Below are 12,847 nucleotides of genomic sequence, written 5' to 3' on the forward strand. Positions count from 1 at the left end.
GGACTGAATACAGGCTGTCCAAATCCAGAGTCCCCATTTCTTAACAAGTCAGTAGCTTAGAGCTCTGACTACAGACTAATTTGAAAAAGGAACTAAGTATATTCAGAATAGTTTACAATTGAGAGCACTTCTGTATACCTCTGGCCCAATCCTTCAGATTAAAAACATTCTAAACTTCTGATCATTTCACGACTACAGAGATGAACCTGGTCGCTTTATTAATTTACCTGTTCCAGTGTGGAAACTTGAAGAAGGTAGATGACTAGTTAATTCAGGGTATGACATGACTCATCTGGGACCCACAAAACTGTCCTGACAACTTTCACTTGTCGTACTATGTGTCATGGACTATGTGTCAGTCACTTTACCCACTTTGCCTTGTTTAATTCCTAAAACAAATATGTGAAGTAGGGTACTGTCACCCATTTGGGAAGATAAGGAAACTGGAGCCTAGTGATATTGGATATCTCACCCAAAGTGACACGGCTACTCAGTGGTAGAGAAGGAGCTGATCACAGGGAGTCTGAATCCAAAGCCTGAGCTCACATCAATCACACTGTACTATGTAAGCGTATATAGTACAATGACTAAAACTGCCTCCTGAGAGAAAGAATCTTTGCATAAAGTTATGATCTTCTCAATACTGTACTGTCCCTCTCATGCCCTTTGTAATTTTTTGTTGACTGACATCACCTGTAATGTGGATTATCATTATTATGCCAGGTCTGCAACTTGTCCTTGTGGTCCTTGGGAAACATGTCCACAACCAAGGCCTGGAACAACAGCTCTTCAGTGACCATGTTTATCCTCCTGGGATTTGCAGACCATCCAGAACTCCAGACCCTTCTCTTTGTGACCTTCCTGGGTATCTATCTTGTGACCCTGGCCGGGAACCTGACCCTTATCTTTCTGATTAGAGGTGACTCCCACCTGCACACACCCATGTACTTCTTCCTCAGCAACTTGTCCTTCATTGACATCTGCTACTCTTCCACAGTGGCCCCCAAGATGCTCACTGATTTCTTCCAGGAACAAAAGACCATATCATTCTTGGGCTGTGCTGCTCAGTTTTTTTTCTTTGTCAGCATGGGTCTCACTGAGAGCTTCCTCTTGATGGCCATGGCATACGACCGATATGCAGCCATCTCCAATCCCCTGCTCTACACTGCCATCATGTCCCAGGGCCTCTGTACACGCATGGTGCTTGGGGCATATGCCGGTGGCTTCCTGAGCTCCCTGATCCAGGCCAGCTCTGTATTTCGGCTCCATTTCTGTGGACCCAACATCATCAACCATTTCTTCTGTGACCTCCCACCGGTCCTGGCACTTTCCTGTTCTGACACCTTCCCCAGTCAAGTGGTGAATTTTCTCATGGTGGTCTCTGTCGGGGGGACATCATTCCTCATCCTCCTCATCTCCTACAGCTACATAGGAGCTGCTGTCTTGAAGATCCGCTCAGTGGAGGGCCGAAGGAAAGCCTTCAGCACGTGTGCCTCACACCTGATGGTGGTGACTCTGTTATTTGGGACGGCCCTTTTCATGTACCTGCGACCCAGCTCCAGCTACTCACTCAGCAGGGACAAGGTGGTGTCTGTGTTCTATTCACTGGTCATCCCCATGCTGAACCCTCTCATTTACAGTTTGAGGAACAGAGAGATCAAAGATGCCCTGTGGAAGGTGTTGGAGAAGAAAGTGTTTTTCCTAGTTCATAAATGAAAATACATTTCTCCAAACTGATAAAGACAAATGATCCCTGGCATCTACCTTCACCTCTGGCATCGATGAGGGAGACATCTTATGTGCATGGCCATCTATCTGCTGACCCCACCATGAATAATGAAAAGGAGGAAGACATTACTTCCACAGAAACACCACCCCAAGTTACCCTATTCTCACAGTTGGTATTACAACAACCACCTTTTATTGGATGCTTAGTATGTACCAGGCACATCATTTAATTAAATATTCATTGCAGCTCTATGAAGCACATAGTGTCATTTCTTTGTTACAAATGCGGAAATGCAGGCCCAGCAAGGAAGACTGACTTACCCAGGGCCATACTGGAAGTCAGAGGCAGAACCTGTCAGACCCAGGTCTTCCCGATTCCAGAACCCAAATGCTACCTTCCACATTCAATAACAAATAGCCCTGAAGTTGTACAAGTGTATGACACTTACTACTGGCATATGGCAGAACCCAAAATGATAACACTGTGTATGGTTGAGATGAATTAAAAGAACAAGATAACTACTCCATTAAACACTCTTCCAAGACATTCCTGTTGGACTTCCATTACGACTAGTAAATAATTTGCTAAGACTAAAGAATATCACCTTTGACTGTCTTTCTATCTCAGCTATGTAGGGGCCTAGACATTCTGAACCCCGCAGAATCACATCAGTGCTCTTCTTTCCAGTCTCAGTCACCTAAATTGCCTACTTGCTCAGCATCTCTTTGATTTCTACCATATCATCCCTCTACCTTTTTGGCCCCTGATTCCATTTCACAGCATGCCCTCCTTTTCTCATCACATTCCAAGTTCCTCTTGCTCTCTTCTATCTGAACCTATTGCTCCTACAAGATCCTTGTTTCTTTACCTGTATAGCTGTAACCATGAGAAAATTTTTTTATTAGAATGGCAAAGGCTAGGGGTACCTGGGTGGCTCAGTGGGTTAAGGCCTCTGCCTTTAGCTCAGGTCATGGTCCCGGGGTCCTGGGATGGAGCCCCACATTAGGCTCTCTGCTCAGCGGGGAACCTGCTTCCTGTCTCTGCCTACTTGTGATCTCTGTCTGTCAAATGAATAAATAAAATCTTTAAAAAAAAAGGCAAAGCTTAAAAGTAAACATAATCTCCACTTCACAGAAGAGTAAACTGAGGCCTTGAGAATCTAAGCATCTTATTTTACGTTATACAAGCTGATAAGAAGTAAATCCAAGGGAGTAAGCTTGATCTCTTGTTCTCAGGGATATGGATTTTCCCACAGGGAAGACAGTAAACCTGGTGGGTGGGGGCCATCTCTGGAGCCAGCCTTCCTGGATTCAAATCTGGCTTTGTGATGCACACAAGCTGAGTAACCTCAGGCAAATCACTTAACTTCTCTGTGCTTCACCTGTAAATGGTGGTGGACATGACATCTACTTCATGGGGTCACAGTGGGGAGTAAATTACATTTACAACTATGCCTCACCCACATTGAGTGCTTCCGTATCAGAATTGGCTACTTTTGTAATAGGTTCTGCCTTTTAAATAACTTTGAAAGTTAAAGAAAATTAATTCTAGTGTGTACACTCAATCATGTACCCTAATATATTTTTATGAACCCCCCAAAAAAGTAAACATAATACTGAATGCTAACAAAATACAAGAAAATAAGCCCTCTTATATACAGATAGTGAAAACATAAATTGTACTGTCTTTCTAAAGACTTGGTAACATGTATCAAAAAATCATTCAAAAGTACATGCTTTAGTCCTAACCTACTGTCTTTCTAGGAACGTATTCTAAGATGTGGACAAACATCCAAGGATACCCATCACAGAGCTATGCATGATGGCAAAAATTGAAATCACCTTGTAGTCCTCACAAGTCATACCTTCTTTCTTTTTTCTTATATAATCATTTTTTAATTTATTTTCAGCATAACAGTATTCATTGTTTTTGCACCACACCCAGTGCTCCATGCAATCTGTGCCCTCTCTAATACCCACCACCTGGTTCCCCCAACCTCCCACCCCCCCCCACATCTTCAAACCCTTCAGATTGTTTTTCAGAGTCCATAGTCTCTCATGGTTCACCACCCCTTCCAATTTCCCCCAGCTCCCTTCTCCTAACTCCCCTTGTCCTCCATGCTATTTGTTATGTTCCACAAATAAGAGAAACCATATGATAATTGACTCTCTCTGCTTGACTTATTTTACTCAGCTTATTTCTTAATGTAGGTGTCTTTCTTCCCTTTAATTGGCCATAACAGGAATTAAGAAACAACTTTGCTGTACCTTTTTACTATTTATTTTACCTATTTAATAAATGTTCAATTCCATGTTTTTTCAAAGCAAGTGAACTAAAAGTTTTATATTATGTTGACTTAAAATTTATATCAAATTAAAATTAAATATTTATTTAGTATAATTAATGAAAATGTTAATGTATATTTAGCTAATAAGTTGCTTTTCTTATGAGTCTGTCATCTTCTATTGTTTTTATATGCATGTTTTTCCTCCATAGAAAAGATATTCACCACTCCTGCCCTAAATGGTGCACACACCAAAATAACCAAAATATTCTAGGGGAAGCCCATGTATTTTGTGCTATGTCACCTGAGGGAAAAGTCACAATGTGTACCAAGAAGAGAGTATGGGCTCATGATGTGAAGACTGTAGTGCAAAGTGTCCTTCTAATTTGTGAGTGTCAATGTCCATCAAATCATCTGCAAATGGGTGGTTTGTAGGATTTAATATGTTAACGTAGGCAACATGCCCATCCTGACACTTGGCAAATGATAGAAACTCAATGCTTATGAGATTCTGTATGCTGACAGGCTGTTTGGAAGTGCGAAAGGCAGGGTTTTCTATAATCAGTTGTTTATCCTGTGCTCAGTCTTTCAGACCCTCCTGTGTGTTTTCCTCATGGACCAAAAAGGAAAATTCCAAAATTGATCAACTCTAGGGAATCTGAGGGTCTGACCACCAGGATATATAATTAATCATCTCTGCTTTTAAGAAAACATAAGTAAGAATGTGTCCTCTACACCCCAGAGAGTGAAAAATTAGTGAAGACATGGATTTTGGATTCTGCAAAGCCTTCCTTCACAGAGACATTCAGGAGAACATGTAGTGATTCATAGGGATATGTATCTCCTATATATACATAAAGGGATATAAAGGGATATAAAGATATAGGGATATAAAGAACCATCTCCCCAGATGCACCCTCTAACTTTGGACTTTGGAAATCCCTTCTCTGTTGTCCAAAGCTGCAGGTGTTAGCAGGAATCAAAAAAGTTTCTTTTTTTAAATTCAAATTCAATTAATTAACATATAATGTATTATTAGTGTCAGAGGTAGAGGCCAGTGATTCATCAGTCTTATACAGTACCCAGTGTCCTTTACATCACGTGCCCTCCTTTATGTCCATCACCCCATTACCCCATACCCTACCCCCCTCCCCACCAGCAACCCTCAGTTTGTTTCCTATGGTTTAGAGCCTCTTGTGTTTATTCTCCCTCTCTGATTTTGTCTTATTTTATTTTTTCCTCTCTTCCCCTATGATCCTCTTCTTTGTTTCTTAAATTCCACATGGGTGAGATCATATCATAGTCTTTCTCTGATTGACTTATTTCACTTAGCATAATACCCTCTAGTTCTCTGAGAAACAAACTGAGGGTTTTGGAGGGGAGGAGGGTGGGGGGGTTGAGTGAGCCTGGTGGTGGGTATTAAGGAGGGCACGTATTGCATGGAGCACTGGGTGTGGTACATAAACAATGAATCTTGGAACACTGAAAAAAATAAAATAAAATAAAATAATAATAATAATAATAATACCCTCTAGTTCCATCCATGTCTTTGTAAATGGCAAGAGTTCACTTTTTGTGGCTGAGTAATATTCCATTGCATTCACACACACACACACACACACACACCCCACATCTCTTTTATTTATTTATTCTTTATCCATTCATTTGTTGATGGGCATCTCAGCTCTTTCCATAGTTTGGCTATTGTGGACATTGCTGCTATAAACTCTGGAGTGTAGGTGCCCCTTTGGATCACTACATGTGTATCTTTGGGGTAAATAAACAGTTGTGCAATTGCTGGGTTGTAGGATAGCTCTATTTTCAACTTTGTGGGGAAACTCCATACTGTTTTCCAGAGTGGTTGTACCAGCTTGTATTCCTACCAAAAGTGTAAAAGTGTTCCCCTTTCTCCACGTCCTCACCAATATTTGTCATTTCCTGACTTGCTAATTTTTACCATTCTGACTGGTGTAAGGTGGTATCTCATTGTGGTTTTGATTTGTATTTCCCTGATGCCAGGTGATGTTGAACATTCTTTCGTGTCTGTTAGCCATTTGTATGTCTTCTTGAAGAAATATCTTTTCATGTCTTCTGCCCATTTCTTGACTGCATTATTTGTTTTTTGGGTGTTGAGTTTGATAAGTTCTTCATAGATTTTGGACACTAACGCTTTAACTGATAAAACATTTGCAAATACCTACTCCCATTCTGTCAGTTGTCTTTTCATTTTGTTGACTCTTTCCTTTGCCATGTGAGAGGTCTTTATCTTGATGAAGTCCCAAGTTCATTTTTGCCCTTTTTTTCCCAGGCCTTTGGAGACATGTCTAGCAAGAAGTTGCTGCAGCCAAGGTCACAGAGGTTGCTACCTGTGTTCTCCTCTGGAAAATAGTTTGTTTTTTTTTGTTTTGTTTTGTTTTGTTTAGATTTTTATTTATTTGACAGACAGATCACAAGTAGGCAGAGAGGCAGGCAGAGAGAGAGAGGAGGAAGCAGGCTTCCCACTGAGCAGAAAGCCCGACGCGGGGCTCGATCCCAGGACCCTGGGATCATGACCTGAGCAGAAGGCAGAGGCTTTAACCCACTGAGCCACCCAGGTGCCCCTGGAAAATAGTTTTTTAAAGGTTACAGTTTCTCTCCAATCTCCCTCTGTCTTGTCATGTCTAGCATCTGCCCACAAACATACTCTCCTGTGCCCAGGAGGATGGATGAATAAGCCAGATGTAAATTCTCATGGCCTTATTAAAGAGCAGTAACGTGAGGATGGAAAGGAGCTACATGTGCCTGATTAGACCACATGCAGTGCAAAGTCAGTCCAAGTACAAAGTACTCAGAGAACAGAATGGCAGGTGCATGACTGAGGGAGTGTGCCCACAGACTGTCGGCATTTGCTGAGTGTCATGTATCAGCCGGGCTTATTTACTATTTACAAACCCACTGGGGACTATAAGATTCAGCCAGAGAACAGAAACTCCTTGAGTATCTCTTCTCCATGCATTGCTCTAGACTTTGTCTTTCTATAAACTCAACCCAGATCCTTCCTTTTCCTCTTCTGCCCCTCTGATGACATCCTGATTAGCATCCTGACCCATGTTCGAATCTTTGCCTCAAAGAAAATAAATTAAAAAAAAAAAGTTCCTGAGGAGGTTGCCTGCCGTCAACCCCCTACCTAAAAAATTAGGAGTGACATATATTCTAAGAACAGGGGAAGTCCCCAAACTCCAAACTCCCCCTATTTGCATGCTGATGCCTAGAATTCTACCACCTGAAACTCATCTGTTAGTTTAAGGCTTGTCCCTCTTAAAATACCAAGCTCCCCCTTTAATAGAGGTTACTTTACTCTTTGAGGTTCGTAGATGTGAATACAGTCAGGATCTGAGAGCGAAGAAGGTACTAAGCACTTGGGAACTTGGAGGACAAGTTCTTGACCAGAAGAGGGCGCACTCACAAGCAAAGCGCGGAAATGTCAACCTGACACAGATCTGGTTGCTTACCTTGACACCAATGCATGTATCCATTTCACTTTCATGGTCAAGATACCTGTCAAATAAAAACTGTTGATTCAAATGGTCAAGGCACAAATTTTAAGACATTTGAAACTGTCACGAGCCAATTCAGTGAGGTAAGATATGTAAAACATTCTGGGTCTTGCACACCGATAAAATTACATGTTTTATTAGTTCTGGTATTATCATCTAATTGGAGAAGGATGAACTCCCAAGATGCCTCCCACCATTCCCCCACAGTATACATAAAGGAATTAATGTTTGCCTATTACTCATGGAACGTTGTGCTAGACACCACACTGGCTGTTTTATGTGATTAACATGATAATCTGCCAGGTGGGTATTTATCAGATGATCAAGGTTCCAATCCCAGAGCCACAAACGCCGACTGACAATTTATGAATGTCAATGGTGCTGTCACATCCTCCTCTAGATCTACCAAGGGGGTGATACTAATTTAAAATTGATTAATATTTAATTTCACATCTATTTTGCACAATAAATGTGGGAATTAAATTATATAATATATGTAACTTGTGGAATTTATGTTAGGTTTCCTTCTCTCTGTGACTCTTGGTACAGACTGATTTCTCTGTTTTATGGAGAGGGCAGGGACTTACCCCTCTGTCTCAAGGAATGAATATCCCCTCTTCTAAGTTCAGAGAATCTCTATACCATTACAATAAAAGTTCAAGGATCCCTGTTATATCAAAAATCCCTGATGATAAGTCATTTTAATTTGTTTGTATGGTAATTTCAGAGTAGTATATCCCTATGCCTCTCCTTCCTGCATAAACTTATCAAATAACAAATAGAATTTATGGTGCTGGGAAATCCTACCCTTAAACTGTGAATGTTCTTTCTCAAGGCTACTCTCTAAATTGGATTTTTAAAGAAAAGATTAAAAAAAATCAAAATCCTAGAGGAGAACATGGGCAGTAACCTCTTTGACATCAGCCACAGCACCTTCTTTCAAGACATGTCTCCAAAGGCAAAGGAAACAAAAGCAAAAATGAACTGTTGGAACTTCATCAAGATCAAAAGCTTCTGCACAGCAAAGGAAACAGTCAACAAGACAAAGAGGCAACCCACGGAATGTGAGAAGATATTCACAAATGACACTACAGACAAAGGGCTGATATCCAAGATTTAAAAAGAACTCCTCAAACGCAACACTCAAAAAACAGATAACCACATCAAAAAATGGGCAGAACCATGAACAGACACTTCTCCAAAGAAGACATACAAATGGCAAACAGACACATGAAAAAATGTTCATCATCATTAGCCATCAGGGAGATTCAAATCAAAACCACATTGTGATACCACCTTACACCAGTTAGAATGGCCAAAATTAACAAGATAGGAAACATGTGCTGGAGAGGATGTGGAGAAAGGGGAACCCTCTTACACTGTTTTTGGGAATGCAAGTTGGTGCAGCCACTTTGGAGAACGGTGTGGAGATTCCTTAAGAAATTAAAAAAATTAAAAATTAAAAATGACCCTGCAATTGCACTACTGGGTATTTACCCTCAAAATACAGATGTAGTGAAAAGAAGGGCCATCTGTACCCCAATGTTCATAGCAGCAATGGCCTCAATAGCCAAACTGTGGAAAGAGCCAAGATGCCCTTCAACAGACTATTGGATAAGGAAAATGTGGTCCATATACACTATGGAGTATTATGCCTCCATCAGAAAGGATGAACACCCAACTTTTGTATCAACGTGGATGGGACTGGAAGAGAGTATGGTGAGTGAAATAAGCTAAGCAGAGAGAATCGATTATCATATGGTTTCACTTACTTGTGGAATATAAGGAATAACATGGAGGACATTAGGAGAAGGAAAGGGAAAGTGAATTGGGGGAAATCAGAGGGGGGGAGAACCATGAGAGTCTGTGGACTCTGAGAAACAAACTGAGGGTTTTGGAGGGGAGGGAGGTGGGGGGTTGGGTGAGCCTGGTGGTGGGTATTAAGGAGGGCACATATTGCATGGATCACTGGGTGTGGTACATAAACAATTAATTTTGGAACACTGAAAAAATTAAATTAAATTTTTAAAAAAGCAGAGCCCCTTGATTGATGCTTCAATCTCAAGAAAACTGCATCCCAAACATCACCTCTACAACTACCTTCCTCTGAACTTGTCATAGGGGACTCAGTTTTTCTGTACTTAGCATATGTCAACATGGAGTCCATGACATATACTCCGCCAATGACCAAGAACCACCACTGGTAATATGGTCCTCTTCAGGAGCACTCACTTGGTGCCTGAAACCTTATTTTAAACCTCATATACTTCTTCTGAAACAGGGATCTCAACAGCCCCGTGAGATAAGCGATATCACTCCCATTGCATAATAGGAACCTAACCTCAAAAATAACCTGTTGCAGGAAATGCAAACCAAACCACAATGAGATACAACCTCACACCTGTCAGAATGGCTAGACTCAAAAACACAAGAAACAAGTGTTGGCGAAGATGTGGAGAAAAGGAACCCTCGTGCACTGTTGGTAGAAATGTAAATTGGTGTAGCCACTGTGGAAAACAGTATGGCGGTTCCTCAGAAAATCAGGACTAGAACTACCATTTGATCCAATAATTTCACTACTGGGTATTTACCCAAAGAAAGTGAAAACACTAATTCAAAAATATATACCCTATGTTTATTGCATCATTACTTACAATTGCCAAATATGGAAGCTGTCCAAGTGTCCATCAATAGATGAATGGATAAGGAAGATGTAATACACACACACACACACACACACACACACACACAGGAATATTACACAGCCATAAAAAAGAAAAGATCTTGGTATTTGTGACAACATGGATGGACTTATTATGCTAAGTGAAATAAGTCAGACTTAGACAAATACCATACGATTACACTTATATGTGGAGTGTAAAAAAAAACAAACAAACAAATGAGGGACACCTGGGTGGCTCAGTCAATTAAGCATCTGCCTTCAGCTCAGGTCATGATCTCGGGGCCTTGGGATTGAGCCCCATGTCGGGCTCCCTGCTCAGTGGAGAGTCTGGTTGAGGATTTTCTCTCTCTCTCTCCCCCTCTCCCTGCACTCACACCCTCTTTCACTCTCTTAAATGAATACATAAATAAATCTTTAAAAAAAAACAAAAGCCAGAAACCACAGAGTGGATTTTTTTTTAAAGACTTAACTATCTGTTTCCTACAAGAAACCTACTTTAAATATAAAGACACAGATTTAAAGTAATGCACTAGAGAAAAATATACCAGAAGAAAACTGGATAGATACATTAATTTGAGACGAAGTGGACTTCAGAACAAGGGAAACTATCAGAGAGTAAAAGAAGATCTTTATAATGATGATGATAAAGGGGCTAATTCTCCCAGTATGTAACAATGATTAATGCACATGCACTTAATAGCAGATTATCAAAATAGGTGAGGCAAGAACTGATAGAAGTACGAGAAGAAGTAGAGAAACCCACTATTAGAGCTGGAGACTTCAATATCCCTCTACCTGTAATTTAAGATCCAAAAGGCAGAAAATCAATAATGATACAGTTGAATTAAGTAGCAACATTAACCAATTGTATCTAATTAATATTTATAATACATTTCATCCAACAACAGCAGAATACACATTCTTCCCAAACTCACACGGAACATTCACCAGGAGAGATCATATTCCGGGCCATAGAATATGGTATTTACACCTTCACAAATCATACAAGGTAAACTTGTAGACCACAGTGGGATTAAACTGGAAAGACAGATGGAAAAAATCCCAATATATACACGTTAGTAACTTTTTAATAACTCCCATTGCATCTGCAACTGCCAGCTTCCCCACTGAAAATTATATTTCTTACAAATATCTGACACTATTCCCTATGCTGATTATTATATGATTCTTCCAATTCAGTGTCTAAGGGAGTGTGTAGACTGTGCATGCATTTGGGAAAAGAGGAGCAGAACAATGAAGATGGGGCAACTGGCAGTCTCCCCTGTCTAATGCAGAGGTAGGTGAGGATACCTGGAGACACATCTGCAGGCAACCTGCTTAACCCACACACAATTTTAGGATCTCAATAGCGTTCAGTTTCCAGTGCCTGAAAGATACCATATCCCTGTGCAATTCTTGCAGTATTTGTCCATTACAGCTAAAAGTCTCAGGCTGATTAAGATCTCTTGCCTCTTATGTAAAATGCTAGGCTTCTCAAGATACATTCAAATTAGAAGTGATTTTTTTTCCACTAAAACTCATTCCATAAACATTACTGAACATGTACAATATATAGAAAAATAAGTGGTACAGTCTTTCTCTAAAAAAAGAGATTAAAAGCTAGCAGGATGCAGGGAGAGAAACAGAGTTATATAATGACATTAACATTATGGTGATATTAATACCCCATGATCCTACAGTGCTTTGAAGTTTACAATGTGCTGTTATATGAATTTTCATTCAAAGGACTTATGCAGCAACAAAAGTGAATAGGGGGACAAAGGGGGACATTTAGGATGAAGCTGGAGATGATGTGAAAACAAACAAGAACTTGTTGAGGCACTGCTGTGTATCAGACACTAGCCATCCACATGTCCATTCTTCTATTCAAAAAGAATCACAGAATAACTGATATATGCCAGGTAGGAACAAGAGATACAATGGTGACAAAACAAAGTCTCCACCCTCAAGGAATTTACATTTGGAAGAAGAGGCAGAAACAAATAGATACATAAGGACAGGTGGTAAAAGTGCTAGGTTATCACAAGTAAACCCCAGTCTGCAAAGTAAGTCTTATGCTTCCCCTTCCACAGAGGAAGATTGGGAAGTGCATAAAAGTTAAGTTTCTCAGGGTCATACAGTCAACATTTAAAATGCTTGAGCACTGGGTGTTATACATAACTAATAAATCATTGAACACTACATCAAAAACTAATGATATACTATATAGTGGCAATGGAACATAATTTTTTTAAAAAAGGAAAAAAAATTTAAAAATAAAATAAAATGCTTGAATCTGAATTCAAAGGCTGTGCTCTTTTGAACAAGGTGCTTCTAGGGTCCGTAATGCAGCCCTGGGCTTATGAGATAGAAAGATCACTATTCTATCCTGTCCTGACATTGCACCAAAATCTGGAACCTTCTAAGATGATTTGCCAGAAAAGTGAGTGGAATCACATTAACTCAAAAGAGAAACCAATAGTAAGCAACTTCAACACCAGTGTTGAGATCTGACTTGGCTGGTCCCAGGCTGTCTTCTAGATATCAGCCATTGATGATAGAATAGATAGAATGAGACACAAATCATTCTGTGAGACTGAGCCAATGGTTCAGTC

General features: G+C 40.2%; 1 protein-coding gene across 1 annotated transcript; it reads left to right on the top strand.

Annotated features, from left to right (window-relative positions):
• Positions 1-756: 756 nt before the first annotated feature.
• Positions 757-8,627, top strand: LOC116880176 (olfactory receptor 5A1; the record flags this gene model as incomplete). The annotated part of the gene is made up of 2 exons (XM_032879031.1): positions 757-1,692; positions 8,619-8,627. Coding segments are annotated over exons 1-2 (945 nt in total), but the record flags the coding sequence as incomplete, so codon positions are not given.
• Positions 8,628-12,847: the final 4,220 nt, after the last annotated feature.

Source organism: Lontra canadensis, unplaced genomic scaffold (assembly GCF_010015895.1).
Source record: "Lontra canadensis isolate GAN:19392208 unplaced genomic scaffold, GSC_riverotter_1.0 scaffold66, whole genome shotgun sequence".
NCBI lineage: Eukaryota > Metazoa > Chordata > Mammalia > Carnivora > Mustelidae > Lontra > Lontra canadensis.